The 22940-nt window shown below is 41.9% G+C and overlaps 2 protein-coding genes and 5 non-coding genes across 9 annotated transcripts in view; all 7 read right to left on the reverse strand.

Moving 5' to 3' along the window:
* Positions 1–22940, reverse strand: part of LOC115478505 (T-kininogen 1-like) — a 191819-nt gene that overhangs the window by 119064 nt on the left and 49815 nt on the right. The window lies entirely within an intron of this gene.
* LOC115478506 (eukaryotic initiation factor 4A-II) lies at positions 7028–19630 on the reverse strand. 3 transcript variants are annotated; one of them, XM_030215894.1, is made up of 9 exons: positions 19479–19630; positions 19119–19258; positions 17579–17747; positions 11564–11673; positions 11132–11275; positions 10727–10864; positions 10141–10230; positions 9807–9886; positions 7028–8181 (listed from the first exon to the last, which is right to left on the reverse strand). In XM_030215894.1, the coding sequence occupies exons 1-9, from the start codon at positions 19573–19575 to the stop codon at positions 8037–8039; spliced, it is 1113 nt and encodes a 370-aa protein (XP_030071754.1). In that variant the 5' UTR covers positions 19576–19630; the 3' UTR covers positions 7028–8036. The 3 variants fall into 3 exon arrangements, with proteins under 3 accessions (XP_030071754.1, XP_030071755.1, XP_030071756.1); XM_030215895.1 differs by lacking the exon at positions 19479–19630 and adding an exon at positions 18329–18383 and having other exon boundaries at positions 19119–19192; XM_030215896.1 differs by lacking the exon at positions 19479–19630 and adding an exon at positions 18329–18418 and having other exon boundaries at positions 19119–19188.
* LOC115479371 lies at positions 9025–9152 on the reverse strand. The gene has a single exon (XR_003943670.1). It is a non-coding gene; the product is annotated as a small nucleolar RNA SNORA63 (small nucleolar RNA).
* LOC115479374 lies at positions 10271–10398 on the reverse strand. Its single transcript, XR_003943673.1, has one exon. It is a non-coding gene; the product is annotated as a small nucleolar RNA SNORA63 (small nucleolar RNA).
* On the reverse strand, positions 10935–11106 carry LOC115479383. Its single transcript, XR_003943680.1, has one exon. It is a non-coding gene; the product is annotated as a small nucleolar RNA SNORA81 (small nucleolar RNA).
* LOC115479385 lies at positions 11330–11504 on the reverse strand. The gene has a single exon (XR_003943682.1). It is a non-coding gene; the product is annotated as a small nucleolar RNA SNORA81 (small nucleolar RNA).
* Positions 19346–19415, reverse strand: LOC115479388. Its single transcript, XR_003943685.1, has one exon. It is a non-coding gene; the product is annotated as a small nucleolar RNA SNORD2 (small nucleolar RNA).

Here is a 22940-nt window from a genome sequence, read left to right on the forward strand (position 1 = left end):
TTAGAAATCAGCCTACAACTACAAGGGGGGAACTTGTCAATGATCTCAAGGCAGCTGGGACCACTGTCACCACGAAAACCATTGGTAACACATTACGACATAACAGATTGCAATCCTGCAGTGCCCGCAAGGTCCCCCTGCTCCGGAAGGCACATGTGACGGCCCGTCTGAAGTTTGCCAGTGAACACCTGGATGATGCCGAGAGTGATTGGGAGAAGGTGCTGTGGTCAGATGAGACAAAAATTGAGCTCTTTGGCATGAACTCAACTCGCCGTGTTTGGAGGAAGAGAAATGCTGCCTATGACCCAAAGAACACCGTCCCCACTGTCAAGCATGGAGGTGGAAATGTTATGTTTTGGGGGTGTTTCTCTGCTAAGGGCACAGGACTACTTCACCGCATCAATGGGAGAATGGATGGGGCCATGTACCGTACAATTCTGAGTGACAACCTCCTTCCCTCCGCCAGGGCCTTAAAAATGGGTCGTGGCTGGGTCTTCCAGCACGACAATGACCCAAAACATACAGCCAAGGCAACAAAGGAGTGGCTCAGGAAGAAGCACATTAGGGTCATGGAGTGGCCTAGCCAGTCACCAGACCTTAATCCCATTGAAAACTTATGGAGGGAGCTGAAGCTGCGAGTTGCCAAGCGACAGCCCAGAACTCTTAATGATTTAGAGATGATCTGCAAAGAGGAGTGGACCAAAATTCCTCCTGACATGTGTGCAAACCTCATCATCAACTACAGAAGACGTCTGACCGCTGTGCTTGCCAACAAGGGTTTTGCCACCAAGTATTAGGTCTTGTTTGCCAGAGGGATCAAATACTTATTTCCCTCTGCAGAATGCAAATAAATTCATATACTTTCCACAATGTGATTTTCCGGATTTAATTTGTGATGTGCTATCTCTCACTGTTACCAATAACCTACCCTTCAATTATGGGCTGCTCATGTCTTTGTCAGTGGGCACACTTACAAAATCAGCAAGGGATCAAATACTTATTTCCCCCACTGTATATTACAAATGATGTACCTTTCAAACTTTTTTTTTCTTATGAACTAGTCTGCACACTACTTTGCTCTATTTGTCAGATAAAGTGGTATAGAAAATCTGAATAAACTGTAAACTATGTGTAATGTTTTGCAGAGGAGACACTGACAGTGGATACCATGTATCCAGAAGTCTGAGGCTGTTGCAGATTAAGGTGGTGATCTCCAGCAAAGGGAGACATAATCTAATGGAGAAAGAGGACAGCTGGACACATGGTACCAGGTCTTGCAAAATCAATCCCCAACTCCATCTTGTGTTGAAATGAAGAATCTGTTTGCAGCCCTGACTGTAAAAGAGCTGAAACCATCTCAATCACAGGAGGAAACTACAATCAAAAATCCCAAAGCTGCTGGATCAGTGGCTAATAAGAAAGATAGTGGTGGTTGATGAACCTCTGACATATGCAAGGCCGTTAAATACCCCCCTCGCTTAACTGTCACCATGACTGACCGAGGATTCCCCATACGAAAAATTATGACTCTAAGAGTGCGAGGAACATCCTATTAGATCTAAAATAGAATGGAAGGAAGAGTACTGCCGAAAATGACCGGTTAATGCTTAAGCAAAAACACTTGCCATTTTCTGGGGTTTGGGGAGAAGAGGAAGGGTGACCAAGGACACTACCTAAATAGGGCTGCAAACCCCAGCCCTATCCCTGTGGCATCTCATAGCTGGTTAAACTCTGCCTATAGGTGTCCACCAGTTCTGGTTGCACACTCTTGACAGGAAAATTTATTTTTATATTTTATTTATTTATTTTGAGTAGGTTCAACCATTTGCTCAGTATGGACATATGATTCACTGACCTTTAATTCCCTGGATCTCCCCAATCCTCGTACCATGGTCATGTCTCCTCCCTCATGGACATGTACCAAACCCACACTCCTTAGAAAGGAATGCTAGACTTTTGGTTTTTCACATTATAGCAATACTTATGTACCGAAGACCTAAATGCACAAGAAGCGAGTTCCCTTCCAAGTGAAAGGAAGCTCTGGAGTGAGGGCACATAGAACAAAAATGGAAAAAGAAAAAGACAGACTTGTAAAATACTTTAACTGAAAAGGTGAATTAGTGCCACAGCCACTTGGAGAAGGCGGTGGAGACAAGACTGACCTCTAAGGAAGAGGAAGGGATAGATGATATGCATAGGCATACTGAACCAACCCAGAAAAATTACAATTTGCCAATGGTGAACTGATAGTGAGAGGCTTCAAGACTGTTGGAAAAGAAGGGAAAAACATGAATAAAGCATGCCTGCAGTTGAGTGATTTGGGAGCTTGATAGACAGGGCAGTCCCTCAGAGAATATGAGAGAGCTTATATATTCTTATGGTAACTAAAACAATATACTCTATGCCTATAGAGAAAATTTATCAAATTGTTAAAAGAACACTGTATAATACTACAGCCATTAAGAGAAATTCTTAAATGAAACAATAAGAGAGGAGTCACAAGTAATTATAATAGGGCATGCCCTCTAAGGCAGCTGAGAGATTGGGTGCTTAATAGACAGGACTGTCCCTCACAAAATAAGCTTATATATGCCCATGGCATGAGAACAACCCACTCTATGCCAATAGAGAATTCTTAAGTTCGTAAAACAACAAGGGAAATTCTTGAAAAGAACTAAGCTATTATAGAAAGATGCTTATCTTGTTGGGCAGACTGGGTGGACCGTGCAGGTCTTTTACTGCTGTCATCTACTATGTTACTATGTGGAAAGTTTCAATCAATTGACCAGAACAGACAACGCAGATTGACCCCCAATCAATGGCAATGACAAAAGAAGACCAGAGTTAATAGTGAAGATGCATATAGGAACTTACCCCAAAAAGAATTTCCTCCAAGTATTGCCTGCATATACGATGTGGATTTTTATCACAGATAAAGAGTGCACAGAGATGGGAAAAAATACACTTTGGAGCTGAAGTGCCCTTTAAAACTGACGCATTGCCTACAGGAGAAACAAAAAACCCCGACTGAGACGACGGAGGGTTACTGAAATGGCCGCCGTTCGCGCCACTTGCCCCGAGGCAATCCCCGACAGCCCGCCTAACACCTCCGCAACAAGCGGAATAGAGCGGGAAGGCTGAGAAATAAAAGCCTGCGAAATCGGCTCCGAGATCTGGAGACAACACCGGCCCTGACGAAACTCTGAAAGAACAGCAAAATTTATAAGCGCCGACTACGGCAACTGCGCGCTGCTGACAGTATTTTTATTTTTTTTTTACCTTTTTCGCAAAGCTCCGGCGCTGACAAATAAAAACATGGCTCCTCAACCTGCCAGGGCTCTGTCTGACCTAGTCCCAACACTTTTTTTTTTTTTTTTTTTAAACAAGCTGGACATCACTGACTGTACCCGAAGAGGCCCTAAAGAAAATGCAAAACTCCGGCGCTGACCCAGCAGATGCTGTAGCCTCCTCTGCATGGCGGAGCTGTGTCTGATTGAGCAACAATGCTTCGCGCTGTTTTTTTTTTTTTTTTTTTTAAACAAGCTGGCTCCCCCTGCCCAAGCGTACAGAAACAGAAACAACTGCTGAGGAAAAAAATGTCGCATCAAAAAACCCTAGACACCATTAAATTCTTGTCCTTTTTTTTTTTTTTTTTTTAACAGCTAAGCCTGCTCGTTAGCCATCTGAGAATTGTCTCCCCCCCCCCCCCTTTTTTTTTTTTTAAACAACTTGCACGTTTAAAATGCTGGGGAAGGAAAAAAAATACTTGTACTTTTAACTTTCCATAGTGGCTGCCTCTCCCAAAGACATACACCTTTCTAAACAAAGGGTAGCCATTCGCACGCATGGGAGATGGGGAGGAAGGGGGGAGGGACCCGGGGACACCGAGTTTAACACCCCCAGAGGCTGTAAAAGAAAGAAAGAAAAAGAAATCCCTACTTGCCCAGCGTCTAACAGAGAATTCCTAGGCACAGAAGAGGTAGCATTGTAGTTATTAACCTCTAATAAAAAAGACAAAGAGACTAATGGGCTCGCTTCCTACCTGCTGGGAGACTGAGAAAATAGAGGCTAAGGTCACATGACCAGGGCTGGCTCTTTAGAGTCAGAGTTTTTTTTCTCAGTCTCCACCAGCTAGTAGGCGAGCACAACCCATCAGTCAAATCCTGGTCCGGTCCAGAGGGATGCTAAGGAATGTTAGTTTTTATACGTTACAAGATGACTCAGAGGAAGACAGACAAAAATAACATCAAAGTGAAGAGGCAAATGGAGGAAAAGATAGCCAATACAAAGTGCCATAATAGCATTGTGAGGCTCACAGCTGAGGGGGAGAAATATGTTAAAGCTGATAAGGGTAAAGCTGAAGTGCTAAATAAGTATTTATATTCAGTGTTCACGGGATGAAAGGGCAGGTGCGGGACCGCAGAAAAATGCTGAGGATGGATGTATAGTACACCTGGACCGATTCTCGGAAGACTGTTTGTGAGGAACTGGCTAACTAGACAAAGCGATGGGGCCTGATGGGATACAGCTGAGGGTACTCATAGAACTTAAGTTCAGGCTGCCTGACCTGTTCAATGCTTCCCTAGAATCTGTAGTAGTCCCGGAGGACTAGAGAAGGGCAGAGGTGGTCCTTCTGCAGAACAGCGGAAGAAAGGAGGTTGTGAATTACAGATCAGTCCGCTTGCCCTCAAATTGTGAGTAAACTAATAGAAATGCTTCTAAAGCAGAGGATTGTGAAGTTTCTCGAATTGAATGGACTGCAGGACAAAGGCAGATCTTGTCAGACAAATCTCATATTGACGTCTTTGACTGGGTGACCAAACAGTTGTATGTGGGAGGGGTGCTAGATGTGTATTTAGATTTTAGCAAAGCCTGACAGTTCCACACAGGCAACTGATAAGTAAACTGAATGTCCTCAGTATGGGACCTAAAGTGACTGGGTTAAAAACTGGTTAAATGGAAGGAGACAGAGGGTAGTGGTAAATGGAGTATGCTCTTTGGAAAAGGATGTTACAAGAGATGTACTGTAGAGGTCAATCCTTGGGCTGGTTTAACATCTTCGAGTGATATTACAGAAGGGCTGGTTGGTAAGGTTTGCCTCTTTGTGGATTTTTATTTATTGCATTTGTACCCCACCTTTTTGCAGGCTCAATGTGGCTTTCAGTGTTATAGTCATTACATGATCTTAAATACAGTCAGTAATAGGCTGGAGGTGGGTGATTTAGATGCAAGGTGCTAGGTAAGGTGTTGAGAGGTGTTTTTGATGCACCAAACCCTGTAGTAGGGCAGGCAGACTGGTGAGGTGTAAAATTCCACCTTTTAAGAGTCTGTCAGTCTTTACTATTAATATTATTTTTCCCCCACACTGCTCAAGGGACAGGATAGATGTCTTGCCTATATACTCAGTTGTTGTCTCATAGCACACCACTGCAGCTCACAAACATCCCACTAAAAGAAATAAGCGAGGTCAGACATTTGGCTTGGTTACAAACAACAGCATACCCTCCCATTCTCTCTGCCTCTTCAACCTTCTCAAAACTATGCCAAATGCAACATTTTCCAAAAGAAAAGCTACAACAGCCTTCAGTCTTACCTCATTACTTGGAATCCCTGCACCTGTAAGAACCCCTACCTGCAGCCTCATTCTCCAGCTCTGATACCTGCAACTCCTCAATCAAGCCACTCATCACTGATGCATTTGCATCTGATGAGCATATAACAGGTATAACACCTCCCTGCAAAAATCTAAAGAGTCACCCTATAGCCCAGAAGCATGCATACATCCCTATCAGATGCCAGCTATGCTAAATTCAAATTCCTTCAAAAGATTCTTAAAGACCTCACCCTTGGGATCAGAAGATGCTTTTCTTGACAAATAGGACCAGCCTGCCACCAAGAAGGGAAGTCAAAGCAACATCCTCAAGGTAAAGCACTATTGTAGCCTGAAAAGCTGCCAGGTCCTTTCGCTGACCAGCTATCAATCTTAACCAAGGTACAAAACAGGATGCAGTCTCTTCAATACTGCCCCCCCCCCCCCCCCCCCCCAAAAAAAAAAAGAGGACACATCTACCTCAGGAGGAGAAGACTGCAACAGAAAAACTGACTGGAAAAAAAAAGTTGCAATGAAACCACATCAGCAGACAGCGGCCAGTAGGCATGCATAACCCATCCATCTAGGCCACTGGAGGTTTGCTAAGGAATTTTGAATTCCCACTGCATGACCTTTTAGCACAAATGGTTTTACTGCTGCACTTTGTTAGCACATACTGCAAAGCATAGGATTAACATGGGAAAATATTGCCTAAACCAAAATAGCTCAGCTTACTGCAAAGCACAGTGAAAAGGACTATGACAAGAGTAAGGGTAAGTTAGAATAATAAGAGTGGTATAAGAGGGCCACAGCAACAGCAAAAAGTACAAGTAGGACAATCTAGAGCAAACAGGGAACTTTTGATTTAAAAAAAAAAAAAAGAGGCTTTAACCCTTGACAGTCTCAAATTTGTTAAAAACAAACCAAGCAAAGGAGCTTATTCCTTGGTCATTTACCTTCTCTGTCAACCTGAACAGGTAAAATTTATCTGCACCACATTACCTCAGATTCCAAGTAGAAAGGGGAGGATCACAAGTGATGACCACTACTTCCTTGATGGCCCTGGGGCTGTCAAGATTTGGCTTCCCAAGGCTATTTGAAACAAGTCTTTCCACAGAGCAAACACACTGTGTAAAGGATGAGGCTGCTTCCAACAGGCAGAGCACTATGCAATACCCTCAAATCTCCAACAAGGATTTTTAGAAACATGACTAGTAGCAACAGACTTAGAAAGTGAAAAACTAGACATTCTAGTTAACCTGATTTGTTTATTACCCAAACACCAACTGCCAAGCTATAGTTAAGCACTCCATTTACACACAAATTCAGGGGGGGAAAAAAAAGCGCACAGGTATGACATACTGCATAGCATTTACAGATCTTGTTCAAAAAGAACAGACATCAACCCATATTTAAACTAGAAACTTACTCCATTGATCTCATTCTCAAACAAAATGGAATAATTTTATTACAACCTAGAGATCATCATCATTCACCTAACTCTCAACTCCACAGAAATAAAAGAATCTAGTCTCATTTGTAACAGCTATTTTTTCAGCTTCCAGATTGTTCTGAAAAAACAGCTTTAACACTATAATGGAACAGAAAGTATATAGAAAGGGGAAATGACTTAAAGATACAAGTACTGTAGTAGTACAACACAAATGCAGTGGGTTTAAAAGCACTAGGTGATAGAGTTCACCCACTTAACTGACCCTCCCCCACACACACAATCTTGTGAGAGGTACATGGTATGTGGAATTTCCAACAACTGAAGTATACAAGTAAACTTTGTAATCAAAGTGAAATATACAATTTATTGAACATTCAAACTTCATTAAGACATGTGCAATATGGCAATTTAACTGGAGTTAGCCCTAGGACATAGTAGAATAGATTGCTGGGGCTGAGCAACAGAGTCCAGATCACACTTACCACTAATTAAATACTTTATTGAATAAATACAAGTGCATATGCTCATCTATGAAAATAAGTAACTTTCAACTTGAAAAGGCCTTTCCAATTATGTCTAATCTAAATCTGAAATGTACAATAAAGGCATGTATGCTAGTTTAACATAATTGGCTGATTTTATACAGCACTTATATCTTTTAGTCCACAAGTAAATTATTAAATGATACAGAACATCTAATACAAACATTTTTATAGAACTAGGAAAAAAATGTTTAATAAAGAAAAAATTGAAAGACCCCATGTCTTCACAACCCACCCCAACAGTCTAAACTCTGTAAAGAGGACAAAGCCAAAGGCTTGTGCTACAAGAGCTCACGACAAGTGTCGCTTTGCTTATCAAAAATCTGTATTTCTGATCCGTTATGAGCATTGAGACAAGATTCAATATATTTCCAAAGAAAGCACAATGCACGTCGTGATTCGCCTAGTCAGCAACAGAGCGAGCACTGCATTCAAAATCTCATCCCAAGGACTAAATGAGATCAGCCACATTCATAGGCATCTCCTCCACTGTGGTATTGTAAAAAGTCTCAATATCACGCAGAATTCGCTTGTCCTCTTCTGTGACAAAGTTAATAGCCACCCCCTTTCTGCCAAAGCGACCACCACGACCAATTCTATTAAAAGAAAAAAAGGAAAGAAGTCTTCAAGATGAACATATCTAGAAATGTGTTTTGTCTATTCCCATACAGTAAGTGGTTTGGTCATTAAGCCTACTAAGTTCTCACCCCACCCCCCCTTTAGTTTATTTTTTTAAAGGTTCTTAAAACACCATAGCTTCCTCTTTAAGAGAAAGCTAACAAGCTTCTTGACTAGAACTACTTACCTCAACATAAATGCATCAGTCACTGCACGTTTGGTATGTTTATCCTAGCCACCCAACTTTACATAAAACACTGCTCTAAAAAACCTTCAGTGGCAAATGCCACAATTTTCAGTGCAGCCAGGTTGTGTCCCCCCAACTATTATATTCACAACCAAAAATACTAGTCGGTATCCTATAGAAGACTTGATATGTACAAAGCTAGATTATTATATTCTATAGCAATACAAGTTCAGTGTGACAATTTTGCAAGAGCAAATCTTTTTTCAAGCTACGCCACATGTGATACATGACATTTAAATTTGACAATTTATAGCAGATTGTGAAAAATTAAAAGATGCTCTACCTCCTAGGCAAATATAACCACCCACCCAATGATTCTTTTCCATAGCCTCTTCTGCAGATCAAGACATACATGCCCCCTCAACAATTTTTTTCTTCAACTTTCACAGCTTTGTCAACACTGCACTGCAACATGAAGTGTATTCTGAACATGATTTCCACAGGTCCTGTGTCCATGAGTGCATCTTAGCTTTGCAGCAGCTGTGTTATGCCTTAAAAAAAAAACTTGTATAAAAGTTGCTTTAAAAAAATGTTAATAGCTTTATAATGCAGGTAGGATTTACATTTGTGGGAAGTGTATGAGACCAAGCGTCCCTGGCTTTTCTGGAGTCAAAACAGACAGGGATAGTATGAATCAAATTGTTTTAAGCAGGGGGAACGACAACATGGCACTTCACAGCCATATTGTAACTTATCCTGCATATCAAAGGAAACTGGCAGTTTAGCCAGCCAGCAAGTTTGTAGAAACAATTGAAAGTTGCAACTCTGCTGAGACTCTTGCCCATACTTAATACCCTAGTCAGCACACCTGTTCTGCATTGGCAGGCTAATTTGATTACAGCTTTCTACACCACTTCATTTCTAACTACCAAAAATCTTAAATTGTCATTCTATTTGAACACATTTATAAATTATTCAGTGAGCTCTAAGTGCTGACCAAACAAGAAACATGCTGTAAATACCAAAAGTTACCCAAGTTATCATACAGCCATGCATTCAGTGGCTTGCAGAGGTGCAACGAATATCTTAATACAAGCTACTTGTAAGCTTAACAGTGCAGGCTAGCTTACTGGTTTGAAAATAAAATGGCAATTTGGCTAGGTTTTGCTACTTTAGCTTTTCATGTCTATTTTAAAAGCAGCTTGATCTCACTTGCCAAAATACAAATGAGCTGCAGAACATGCTGTAATTTTCCATCATACAAAGACTTCAGATGTATCACTAAGCACTGCTATTGTGTGCCAGCAAGAGCCTTCCTGTGCTTTACCACTTCTCACCTTTATAAGTGATAGACTGATTCAGTATTGATGGCCAGTACAGTTAACTATTGAACTGACATCCAGTGCAAAAGCTTACCTGTGAATATAATTTTCACGATTGGTAGGCAGGTCATAATTAATAACCAGGGACACTTGCTGCACATCAATTCCACGAGCCTGAAATAAGCATTTGTTGTGAATGGAAGCCATACTATGTTGCCAAGTAATCTACAGTTTTAAAAGCTCCTGGCTTTAACACAAGGCCAATTTTGTTTACTACACTATTTTATATAAACAGCCTAAGAGGATCAGCTTAATACATGTGCATATAATGTTATTTCACTAGATTCAGTCTCTCTACTTTATTAGCTTAACTGCTACTGCCATTTATAATTGTTTTCATATGCTCTAGTCAAACTTCACATACTTACCAGCAAGTCTGTAGTTATTAGTACACGACTGGAGCCAGATCTGAACTCCCTCATGATAACATCTCGCTCCTTCTGATCCATGTCACCATGCTGTGGAGACATTAAAAATGTATCCATGAAAATAAGTAACATGTACGAGACCAAGCGTCCCTGGCTGCTATAGGGTCTAAACAGACAGGGATAGTATGAATCTGGTTGCTGTAAGCAGGGGGAACGACAACATGACACTTCACAGCCATACTGTAACTTTTCCTGCTTCTCAAAGATTCAATTTCCACAAGCACTTATCCACCACAACAATCTGGTTTGGCCTCAGGTGGCTGTCAAACCCTCATGTTACAGGTGTGCTCCTGTAAAATTACCAGGGAGCTGTTAAAGCCTCACAGGAGTGACCCATAATATTCTAACTAGGTGTTAATACCAGGAACTGAAGACATCTTTCTTTGAAGCACTGCTTTTATTTTACTTTGAACAAACCTACTGGCAATATAAAATCAAATCATTTGAGTTAAGCAGATAAAAATAGTAAGTAATGTGTTGTAAAGATACCACCCCTCTAATCACACTTCAGGGATAAAATTCTTACCAAAGCAGACACTGTAAAGTCCCTGGCATGCATTTTTTCAGTCAACCAATCAACTTTTCTCCTTGTATTTAAGAAAATAACAGCCTGGGTAATAGTCAATGTCTCATACAAGTCGCAAAGGGTATCCAACTTCCATTCCTAAATGAAGGAAACAAGTTTATAAAAACAGCAAAAACTGAATTCTGACCATACCAAACTTGTACTGATGAATTATTGCACTAGACTTTAAGACACCGGGCACCAGACATTAAAAAAGAGGTCTGCCCAAGTCACCAATCCTGTGCATTTGCTGTTCTTCCTGTGTGTACTCTGCTAGCATTATTACAGAAACCTGGATTCAAAGTTCAGATAATTTTAACACAGTGCTTTTCCAGGAAGTCAAAACCATTTATATTTAATACCTACCTCTCTTTCCACATTTATGTAGAACTGTTTGATACCCTCAAGGGTCAACTCTTCCTTTTTCACCAAAATACGTATAGGATCTCTCATGAACTTCTTGGTCACCTCTAACACATCAGTTGGCATTGTGGCAGACAACAGCACAACCTAAAAACAAATACATCTTTTACATACAGCAACCCAAATAAATATGCATTTGAAATGTGTTGCATTGAGTTTTGAAGACAAAGGACACTGGACATTAAGAAAGAGGTCCATCCCTATCTCTCAAATCATTGCATTTATTCTTCTTCCCATGTGTACTCTGCTAGCATTACTACAAAAATTAGAAAGATCTAGATTTTGTAGTTTTAGCAGTGTGCTTGACCAGGAAGCACTAGAAAAAAAACAAGTTTAGTGAACATGTTCCAAAAATAAAAAAAAAAGTAGTATTACCTGTATATTTGTGCTCAGCTTTTGAAAAATTTCATAGATTTGATCTTTGAACCCTCGACTCAACATTTCATCTGCTTCATCCAAAACAAACATCTTTATCCATTTAGGCGCTGGTAATTTGGGAGGGGGGAAAAAAGAAAAGAAAAAAAAAAAAAACGTTTGTGACAGCATAGTTACTGGACCTTTAAACAGGGTTCCCTGTAGACAGCAGAAAAATGCAGCCACATGTATGATCTTTCCTTTGCTTTTGGCTGCCATGAGCATGTAGGGGGAGTGCTGTGTTGGCAAAAAGCTCCCCCGCCCCCATATTATAGCAGACAGTTCCACAGAGGGGTGTGTGGGATAAGTACGACTGCATTCCCCTACTGTCTATGGAGAACCTACATTACAAGCAATATACTTTCTCTGGAGACAAGGGAGATTCAGGCACAGATCAAAACTAAGTTATGTCCCTCAGTTGCCCTCATGAGGGATGGGTTTCATTCAATGCTTTAATTTTAAAAAGCTAAAAAGGTTGTGTACACAGTTTGTCTTGAAGGCCATGACTCTAGACAATGTTTACACAGTAGTGCCCAGTAAAGGTGTGCACTATTAGTGATTCTCAATACAGTGGCTCTAAGATACTAGAGTCCAATTCTGCCTGCTGGTAGTAAGAATCAAAAATCCAGTTGGAAAGGGTACATTTGGATATAAGTGTTCCTAAACTGGGAACTTCTGCAGAAATTCCTCTGGGTATGGATATGGAGCAATGCTCTTGTGGAAATCAATTGCAGGACATTTTTCAACTGCAGAAGTGAAATTTAGGGAACTTAGTATCACCGATGTGAAGTTGACCATTTTTTAGGGGGGAAAAAAACCCCTACAGTGCACCCACCCAATTCAGGAAAAAAAAAAAACTGAGTATAGTGGATGATCTCACTTGATCTTCCTAGCTGAAGTGATGAGAAAGGTGGTCTTCCACAATAGATATTCCTTCCCCCCCCCCCCCCCCCCCAAAGGGTTCAAAATGTTTCTTCATGAGACTGCCTAGGAGTAGTGTGTCAAATATGCAGCCCATGGGTGGGGAAGTTATGTGCAGCCTGTATCATAGTATCTAATACACCTTCTAAAATTAAGATCTGGTTAACTACATAAGTTTGGCTCCTAAGTTAGTTATAATGGGGAGAAAAGGACAAATTTTAGAACCACACATTGATAGGCCACAACCAGCGACCGTCATTACTCACGAGTAACATACCTGGCCTAAGACAACATTTAGGTCCCAAGGTGGCAGTGGTTCTCTCAATAGCAGTTCACATTAGACCTCATGAAAAGGAGGGTGTCTAGAAATCAGTTTACTATCTACCGTATTTTTTGGACTATAAGACGCACTTTTTCCCCCCAAATTTGGAAGGAAAATGGGGGGTGCGTCTTATAGTCCGAAGGTAGAGATTTCCCTCCCTCCCTCAGAGTTCGGGATCGCCCTCCCCCCGGCCCTGTCACCACTTCTCCCTACTCACGTCACGCGATCTTCCCTGGTGGTCTAGTGACGTCGGGGCAGGAAAGAGCCCCCTCTTTCCTGCCCAGCGCGCTGCTCTCCGTCCTCCTGTATGCAGCCTGACGGTCTCGGCGAGATTCAAAATGGCCGCAGAGACAATTCTCGGCGGCCATTTTGAATCTCGCCGAGACCGTCAGGCTGCATACAGGAGGACGGAGAGCAGCGCGCTGGGCAGGAAAGAGGGGGCTCTTTCCTGCCCCGACATCACTAGACCACCAGGGAAGATCGCGTGACGTGAGTAGGGAGAAGTGGTGACATGGCCGGGGGAGGGCGATCCCGAACTCGGAGGGAGGGATTCGGACAAGACGCACCGGAGCACCTAGGTTTTAGAGGAGGGAAAAAGGAAATTTTTTTCCCCTATTTCCTTCCTCTAAAACCTAGGTGCGTCTTATGGTCCAGTGTGTCTTATAGTCCGAAAAATACGGTATTTGATCATCGTACACAGATATGGCTGCTAGATGTTCTTACTGAGGTAGTTTTGAAGCCCGACTAGGAGAAATGAGTATGACGAGTTGGAAAAGCAAATAAGAAATGGGATCAAAGTTGTTAGCATTAGAATGCCAGTGTGCTACACTAGGATCCAGCTTTCAATCGCGTATGTATGCTGATTGAGCTATGTGAAGTGTAGCAGTAATGGAATTATGAAAACAGATCTTTGCAACCTGATGAAGATTCGTAGTGCCTGAGCCTCCTTATTTATAGGGTGGTTTAGCAATCATCAAGTATTTAAATAAACTTGACACAGAGCATGGGACACCACCTTTAGCTCTGATCCGTTGACAAGCATACAGCTTTCATTTGGAGACCACATGCCTTGCATCTATAGATGTTAGTGATGAGCCCCCAGAGCTCCCCAGCTGCATGAAGAGGCCTCCTGAGATTACTTGGGCAGAGGGGGTTGAAGAGACTCCAAAAAAAGACTTGTGTGCCTGCTACCAGAGTAAGGAGGCTTACTACTGGAGTTCTGATAAAGGCAGACTATTAATTTCAATCGAGTTGAGACCACTAAAAAGGCCTCATGTGCAACTTTGGCCAATGGCATAGCATTGATGGTGGCTGCCATGTGGCTGAGAAAAACACTGAGCATTACATATTGTGTGTTTAATTAAAAGTCACAGCCAAATTTAGTATGCACCTTTTCAAAGATACGCTTTTGCCTAGGCATACTCAAATTAATTAACTGACTTGGCTGCAAAAGACTTTAGAAAGCTTAATTTTTGTAGAAAAGTTTTCAACTGTGTTTAGGCCCTGCTTAGAACAGTGGCTCTCAACCCAGTCCTTTGAGCACACTTTATCTAGTTGTGTTTCAGGATATCCACAATGAATATGCATGTAAAGATTTGCATACCAAAAGCAGTGCACATAAATCTCATGAATTCACTATAAATATCCTGAAAACGCAAATGGCTGGATGTACTACTACTACTATTTAGCATTTCTATAGCGCTACAAGGCATACGCAGCGACCCCAAGTAGCGCTGGCTTAGGAGCCGGGGGGGGGGGGGGGGGGGGACTACAACACTGATGCAATTTATGAATACCCAGAGTGCTAATAAAAAAAAAAAAACTGAAGTACCCAATATTGTTAATGTGTAAAGAAACGTGAATCAGATATTTTAAGTGGTGGGAAAGAAATGGGATGTGTTGCATGTCTGAGCTTGGCCAATTGCTGATGACCCAGGGGAAGTATTGCCAGCATGTTCATTCTGAACCTTTCCTTCTTATATAGAGACAGATTGCAAAGATCTAATATGGGCCAAATCTCTTCTTTGAGATGAGAAAACCTCAACTCCTTGCCCTCTGCTTTGGTGGTGCCAATTCAACTGCTGTCAGGTAGAAGAGAAACTCTTCAGCTAAGAGCTCAACATGTGAGTACAGGTCATTTGCGATTTGATTGCTGCCCCCCCCCCCCAAGTATCCCTGCTCTATGATAAACACAATCTGTCTCCCACAAGCAAAGTGTCAAGAACTAGGGTTGCTCAAGGTAGATGTTCCCTGTGTGTTCCATCTTGAGTTTCTCTTAAGGTCTATCACCAAGTATAAGGTGACTGTAGATAGAAATAGTAATGGGCCATAAACTTTAACAAGTGTCTGGTTTGCTTGCTTCAAATAGGCTCTAAAACATAACAACACAGGGACATTTTCAGTGAAGGACAAGTATGAGTGATAAGTATTCGAGGGAGGGAGGTTACAAAGGGCAAATGATGAATAATTGAGAAATACCAAAGAAGCAGAATTATTATTGGACAAAATTAGGCTTCAATAATATGACAAGCACATCTTGTGGCAGACAGATTTTGTTAAGCTTCCAACGGAAACAGATTTTATTTTCCTTATACTGAAATTTGGACTGATATAAATTCAATTTTCTATAATACTGGGAGAAAATTTTTATTTGTAACCATTTTACTCTAAATTTTAGCATTATTATAAAAGAGAAAAACTGAACTCTATTTTTCCTTTGCCAGAATGGCTTTCTTGCAGTCTCTTCTGAATATGTTTAGCTTCCCTTTAGAGGCGAGGGTTGTTTATACACTGAAGAAGAACTGCTATAAAATTTGTATCTGCCAAGTTAGTTATGCAAGTCTTCTCAGACAAGAGGCTGTTGACCAAGCAGTTCTAGCTCTACTGCTACAGAAGTGAGGGATGCTGAATACAATACAGGTAGTATATAGGTGATAAGCACACAACTGGAGTCATTGCATTTCAGGTATGGTGTGATTGAGCTGTTGTAGTGGAGTGGAGGAGTGGCCTAGTGGTTAGGGTGGTGGACTCTGGTCCTGGGGAACTGAGTTCAATTCCCACTTCAGGCACAGGCAGCTCCTTGTGACTCTGGGCAAGTCACTTAACCCTCCCTTGCCCCGTGTAAGCTGCATTGAGCCTGCCATGAGTGAGAAAGCATGGGGTACAAATGTAACAAAACAAAACAAAAAAAAAGATGTTAATGAAGAATTTGTAGCTAGTTTTCAGTCGACAAGGAGCCTTGGTAGACTTTCCTTCCTACTACATCTAACATCTTTACCAGGAATTAAGTGACTCCTTGACAGTAACTGGGACTGATTGTGCCCCAGCACCAATTTGGATGAAATTTATAGAAAAGACTTATTCTAATTAAGTTGAAGGGATTTCATACTGGAAGAGCTACTACCTCTTTAGGTGGACCAAGGGATCAGAGCTTAGATTCACAAAACAGAAGATTTTCAGAGAATGATGAATGCTGACAGTCGTAAGGTTTAGAATTTTTTTTTTTTTTTTTGGTTGGGGGGGGGGGGGGGATAGGAATGATCTTCAATGTGGTCAAACAAGGAGTCTTCAGAATGTAACGGAGGCTGGAAGATGAGGTTTCTTTTCTACACTACATTCCCAGTACAATAAGAGGCTGGAAGATGAGGTTTCTTTTCTACACTACATTCCCAGTACAATAAGTATCCATAGGACAAGTACTATCAGAAACTCAAAGCTCTGAACCCCCTTGAAGAGAACAGACTGGGAAAAGGCATTGTAAGTGACCAAGACTGGTCACATTGAGGGTTTTCCCTGATGGTGGACATCCAGCCTTTTCATACATTGAATCTGTTTGAAGGAGTACAGTAATGGCCTATTGAATTTTTGAAGGTGTTGGAAAAGCCCTTTTAGAATTGAGTTGTCTATGGCACCTCCCATATGTTAATCACTCTGTGCTCCGTTTAATCAGCAAAGTGAAATGAGAGCCTTCAAGGAGATTTTACCTGCCTTCTGAGGAAGTTTTCCTTTTGTGCTTGGACTTCCAAGTATGTTTTGAGATGTCCTTGGCAGAAGATGAACAGGGATTTGAGGCAGTTTAGATATGCCAGCTTTGCTTTTAGAAATTAATACTTCCTTTGTTGAAATGTTGCTCAGCAAGATGAGGAAAGTTACTGCTATATGCATGCTGAATCACAACTTCAGGATAGTCTGAGCCACGGGCAGGTTGCAGAAAAAGGGAGAAATGCCATGATTGTGTCAACCATCTTCAGACATGTATTCTCAGTATTTGCAAATGGTTTGTCTTGTGTAGAGCAGTGGTCCCCTTTCTTTGGTTCATGCACTGCAGAGCTTTGCACTAGATTCAGTTGTAAAGGTTTACTAGTATCTATATTCAGTACCACAAGAGGACAACTGTCATTCTGTGAATGGAGAAATTACTTCTTTGGTGGACAATACTAGCAGTAAAGAATATCTCACCTATCTTGATATACATGCTGCAGGGTTACAGAAACTAACTAAAAAGGGGAAGAAGTTTTTGCCAATACTGGAACCCCCCATGCATACTCAGGGTAGCCAAAAGCAAAAAAAAAAAAGATTAACACTTAAGCTAAAGTTGAGAGCCGTGCCTGCATCTCCCCTACTCATATCTTGAGAAAAATGAGGAACACTTGATTGCATTCAAGCCCAGAGGAGCAGGAGGAAACTACCAAAAGAGTACTAGCTGGAAAGGTGAAAAAAATTTAACCACTTACAAAGATATCTCCTGTTAAGCATATCAAACACACGCCCTGGGGTTCCCACCACAATGTGTGGAGCCTCTGCCTGAAGTTTCTGCATCTCATTGCGGACATTTGTACCACCAATACAGGCATGACAAGTTGCACCCATATAGTCTCCAAGAGCAAGAATTACTTTTTGGATCTGAAACAAATTTTGAAAGTTTACTCTGTCAGTTGCATAGTTTAAAAAGCAATCTCTGCCACTACTTCAAAAGATACTAAATGCAGTATGGTTATATACTATGACTACAGAATAAATTATAGTTATGATTTGTCTTATATAAACAGAACTACAAATGACACCTATTACTAAAAAAACAAGACAGCTTGTGTCTAATCACAAATATACACTCCTGAAACAGGTTTGGTGATGTTCTTACAGTAGCCAAATCATATGTACAAGTAATGAGCTGTTGAATAGAAGGCAGCACCACTAAATGGACAAGTGATCATGGAAAAACCATCAGGGTATAGCCTGTTCACACATCAATTATTTTCACCCTGAGATATCCAAAATACAATCTGAACTGCTATTCTTTACCAGACTACCAACAGAGTGACATTTGTGGATTTTGTTATTCACACAGTACAATATTAGGACATCAACAGTATGTGTCCAAACACTAATCATACCAAAAAGATACAACTATATCTACTACTCACTAGTAGTAAAGTTTAAGTTACTTCAGAGCACTGATTCAGGACACATTCAAGACTACCTACCATTGACTGCATAATCCTAGGAAGTTACTGTTCTCCCTCTGCCATTTGGATTCAGCTGAAATCAGACATTTATCATAAACCCTTTTTTTCCTAGTCCACAAATTAAAAAAAAAGTTCAAACAACAACTCTTTAGCAGCAGGAATTTTCCTATCTGCTTCTGGAAGAATATTTGTAGTCCAATCACACTATGCCATCACCTCAACCGTAAATCATGTTTGACTAGTTAAATATGGTTATGCTCATCTCAAACACTGATTAATGTTAAAATGAACACTCAACTAGCATTAGTTATTCTAGACAACCAAGTTGTCAATTATTAAGAAGTCAAGAATGCTGCCACAGTTAGATACATATCAATAGCATCTTAAAGTTACATCATTCAGTTTTAATATACTAAAATACATGTACACACCAAAGTGGTTTACAACATAAAAGAAAAAAGTTAAGATATTCCTCAAGAAGTCAACATTTTGCATACAGGACATACAACTACTACTATCTATACATAGTAAACTACACAAATGAATTGCACATGTACTACTGTTTTTGTATTGTACTGCTACAAGTTGTGACAAATTAACCATAAACAGTAGCAAAACATGGGGACATTAAGAATGTCAATTAATGAAATCCATGCATTTTGGAACTTTTAAACTTTTTAGTTTAATCATACCCTATGGTACTTAATAATTTTAGATATCAAGCTTGGAGGCTTAGAAGTGTTCTATTTCCAACAGTTATGAAGAGTGAAACTTGTACAACACATTCAAACTTAACTACCCTCAATACCTGTTGAGCCAGTTCTCTGGTGGGGGCCAATACTAGAGCCTGGGACTCCTTGAGATCAATCTCCAACTGTTGCAGGATGGAAATTGCAAATGTGGCTGTCTTGCCAGTACCTGACTGAGCTTGAGCAATCACATCATACCCTAAAAAAAGGTAGGATACAAGTTTACTGCACCCACAAGTTTATCCTTTATTATGTTATTCCTTCCAAAAATTAATTACATTTTAACAAGTGATCAGCAAAGTAAGGTTGTCTCCATTTCAGTCAGTCCCGAAAGATGGTATACCATCATCTCACTTGAACTATTTAGTATTACAACAGTGCGTATTGCCACTATAATTTCTACAGATATAGTAGTTTACCTTTTATACAGGGAATAATAGCTCTCTGCTGAATAGCTGAAGGCTTTTCAAAACCATAAGCATATATTCCTCTTAAGAGAGATTCTTTTAAGTTCATATCATCAAAGTTGTCAACAATTTCATTCCAATTGCTCTGCAAAAAGAGGCAAGAACAGAATCACAAAGTGCGTGTACCCCACCTAAGTTAAAACACAGACAATAAGATGTTACTACTCACCTCGATAACACCATCGGGGTCCATGCCTTCTGGGCCGCCATGATCTCTGCTGTACAGAAATATTGATTAGAAAAGCCTTACAGCCCTCGGGTGTATCCAACTCTCCATATAATCCCTCACACATTCCACATTTAACAGTTTTTAACTATTCATCATACAGAGCCCGTGGTGCCAGACTGTTGCTTACGAGCATTACACGAAATCTGAGGCTTGTGCACAGCTCATTCTTAAGAAAACCAGGGCCCGAAACGCTTCACCCGTTGCTGGAAAAGGGTCGCCTATAATGATTTCGTCAGAAGCTCTACTAAAACGAGTCGTATAACCCGTTACTCTCCAATAAATGTTATCGATAGAAATCAAACAAAGTAAAACATGTTAAAGAAAATAAGATGATACCTTTTTTATTGGACATAACACATTTCTTGATCAGCTTTCGAAGGTTGCCCTTGTTCATCAGATTGGAAATAAGCAAATGTGGTAGCAGATAGTATATATAAATAAAACATCCAAGCATTACTTTGACAGTCTGGGAGTGGGTAGGAGGTACGCATGGGGACATCAATATCAATGAAATGCTTTGATGTCCCCATGCGTACCTCCAACCCACTCACCCCCCACCCTGGTCATATATACTATCTGCTACCACATTTGCTTATTTCCCATCTGACGAAGAAGGGCAACCTTAGAAAGCTAATCAAGAAATGTATTAAGTTATGTCCAATAAAAAAGGTATCGTCTTATTTTCTTTTCCATGTTTTATTTTGTTTGATTTCTATTGATAACCTTTAAGAGTGGACTAACACGGCCACCACACCTCTTCTCCAGTAAATGAGCACCAAAGTTGCCCTTTTTTTTTTCCCCACGCCGAGTCAACCAGCCGCCGCCGCCCCCCACCACGTGCTCCTGGAGACTAATTAAAGCTCGCGCCAGGGCCCCTCTCTCGCCTCCGCCTGGAAATCCGTTATTCGCAGCCGAAGGTGGTGACCTAACGGCCGTTTTTTTTTTAACAAGGCCCCGGGCCTGGAGAGACGTTAGTCGCGGCGGCGGCAGCAGCGCCGTTTCCAGATGTTTCTGGGACGGGGGGAAGGGAGGGGGGCTCGGCCCGCTCCCGACACTGGAACCTTCCCGTCTCTCTCTCTCTCCGCCATTCCTGCGCGTCTCTCTCACACGCAGTCCTCTGCCACCCCCCCCCCCCTCTCGGGGGGACACGCGCGACCTCTCCTCCTCCTTCCACAGCGACGACTATAAACCTCTCTCCCCTTCCCGCCAATACGTCGCTCCTTTGCTGGACCCTCCCCCCCTTCCCCCTCCACGAGGCCGCGCGCGCGCAGGCATTTCAGCGGTTAAGAAAGAGCGCGAAAATAGATAGGTAGAGATAGAACAGCATCGACGCGCTGCAACCGCGGCCTGTTGGACTCGTCCCTACCCTCGGCCCGGCCACCTCGCCTCCCCCTCCCCTGACATAACCCGAGAGAGCCGTTTGCGCCTCCGCCGGTCACAGAGGCAAACACACGGGATAGCTGACCCCCCCCCCCCCCTCCTCCCTTCCCTGCGAACAGGCAGGCGGGCTACCTGTTATAATCCGCAGAACTGCCTGACATGATCCGAACTCGCATTCAGTGCTCAACTGAAAAGGACGAGGCGCCGCTACTGCGCATCTATTTTATCCGGCCGGGACTCGTTTTTCCTCCCCCTCCCCCCACAACGGGGGATTAAAAAAAAAAAAAGCGTGCTGAAAAGAGCAACAAAATCGTGACAGCTCAACTGCCCTTCTATAAGATTCAAATGATCGTCCCGACGGTGAAAGGATTTCAACTGGAAGACAGAGAGATGAGAGACGTATCATTTTTTTTTCAAGGCACAGGGACTCGATTTGGTGACGTCACCCGCGAAAGGATATTGCAGCAAATGAAGCGGTGCGTGAGCCCATCCCGTCCGACGGGGTTTCCAGCCTCCCCCCTGCTGCGGCGGAGGTAGCGCGGACGCCCCGCTTCTGTCCTGCTGCCGCGCGCTGAGCAGTATGATGAGATGTGACGTAGCCTGGGTTGGGGAAATCTGGCCAAAGGAGCCGGTGGTGGTTGTGGTGCAGCGGATTCTGTTGCAGCCCGGGGAGCTGCAACTATTGTATTTATTTATTTATTTTATTGCATTTGTATCCCACATTTTCCCACCTATTTGCAGGCTCAATGTGGCTATTTATCCTAGACGGGGTTTTTTTTTTTAATGTAGCTTAAACTTCAAAAGGTCCCTCTTGCTACATAGCTGATATGCATTGAACCTAGGCAAAAAGAAGATATGCAGTAGCAGGCTGGCGATGTTTGTTTGATTGATTTGTTTTACTAAGCCAGCAGTGTGTATTTCACTGGCTCTTCTATACTAGAAACCCTGGACGTGCCTTGTGTAGTAACTTTCCACTAACCCCTGCCCTGCCAGCTGTGAATCATAGGAGCCAACTTTTCAAGATGAACTCGGCCCTTCCTTGGACACAGTGAAGGAATTTGCTGAGTGCTGAGATACCCCCCTGTCCGTCCACAGAACAGGCACCATGATATGAAGCATACAATAATTGTACGGGAAACTCAACATTATTGTAAATTATTTTTGTGTGGGTGGGTGTGGCTACTGGCATTTTACTATATTTTGAATGGCCAATAGTAACAGGCTAACCCCTTCCTAGGCTTTGAACTAAAACTATTCCCAGCACTGGGACTTATTGGGAAGGCCAGAACTAGGTATTCTGATGCCTGGGAAAGAAGTACAAAAAGTGCCTTCAAAATGAGGAGAGGGATTTGTGGGCTGGGTTGAAGCTGTGGTGGCAAACTGCATTTTTCTCTTCTGCCTGTACGTGCCCTTGGAAACTATGTTGCTCTCTGATCCAAAAGCTTTAATAAATTCCTCACCCCCTTGCCCATCCTATGCTACCTCTCTCAAGCAAAACCTTTCAGTGAGAGCTTGGGAGAAACATCATATCATGGCCAGTTGGCAGTGGATGGTAAATCATGGTTTGGGGTTGAAAGGATGTCAACGTATGGTTTATTTTATTTGATATACCATCAATCATTAATGACAGGGTGCGGGGAAGCTAACTAACACGGCCTTTCACAGCATGTGCCAGCTGTACCTACTACAGTGCCTGCCTGTTTCCTCTCTGCTTCATCTGCCAAGCCTATAGGATGGATCCTCAAAATTGTTTTAGTCCATGCTCCCTTTTCCAAGCAGTTCGAAAGGATATCACACCTTTGTAG

The sequence above is a fragment of the Microcaecilia unicolor genome, chromosome 10, assembly GCF_901765095.1.
Source record: "Microcaecilia unicolor chromosome 10, aMicUni1.1, whole genome shotgun sequence".
In the NCBI taxonomy this organism is placed as follows: Eukaryota; Metazoa; Chordata; class Amphibia; order Gymnophiona; family Siphonopidae; genus Microcaecilia; species Microcaecilia unicolor.

What these genes read in the sequence shown, in the direction of transcription:
- LOC115478506 (XM_030215894.1), bottom strand. Translation starts at nt 19,575, where the DNA reads ATGAACTTAAAAGAATCTCTCTTAAGAGGAATATATGCTTATGGTTTT. An exon ending in AGCTGAGCACAAATATACAG is followed by an intron (nt 11,276 to 11,563) that starts GTAATACTACTT and finishes ATTTGTTTTTAG; the next exon opens with GTTGTGCTGTTGTCTGCCAC. An exon ending in ACTTTACAGTGTCTGCTTTG is followed by an intron (nt 10,231 to 10,726) that starts GTAAGAATTTTA and finishes ATGTCTCCACAG; the next exon opens with CATGGTGACATGGATCAGAA.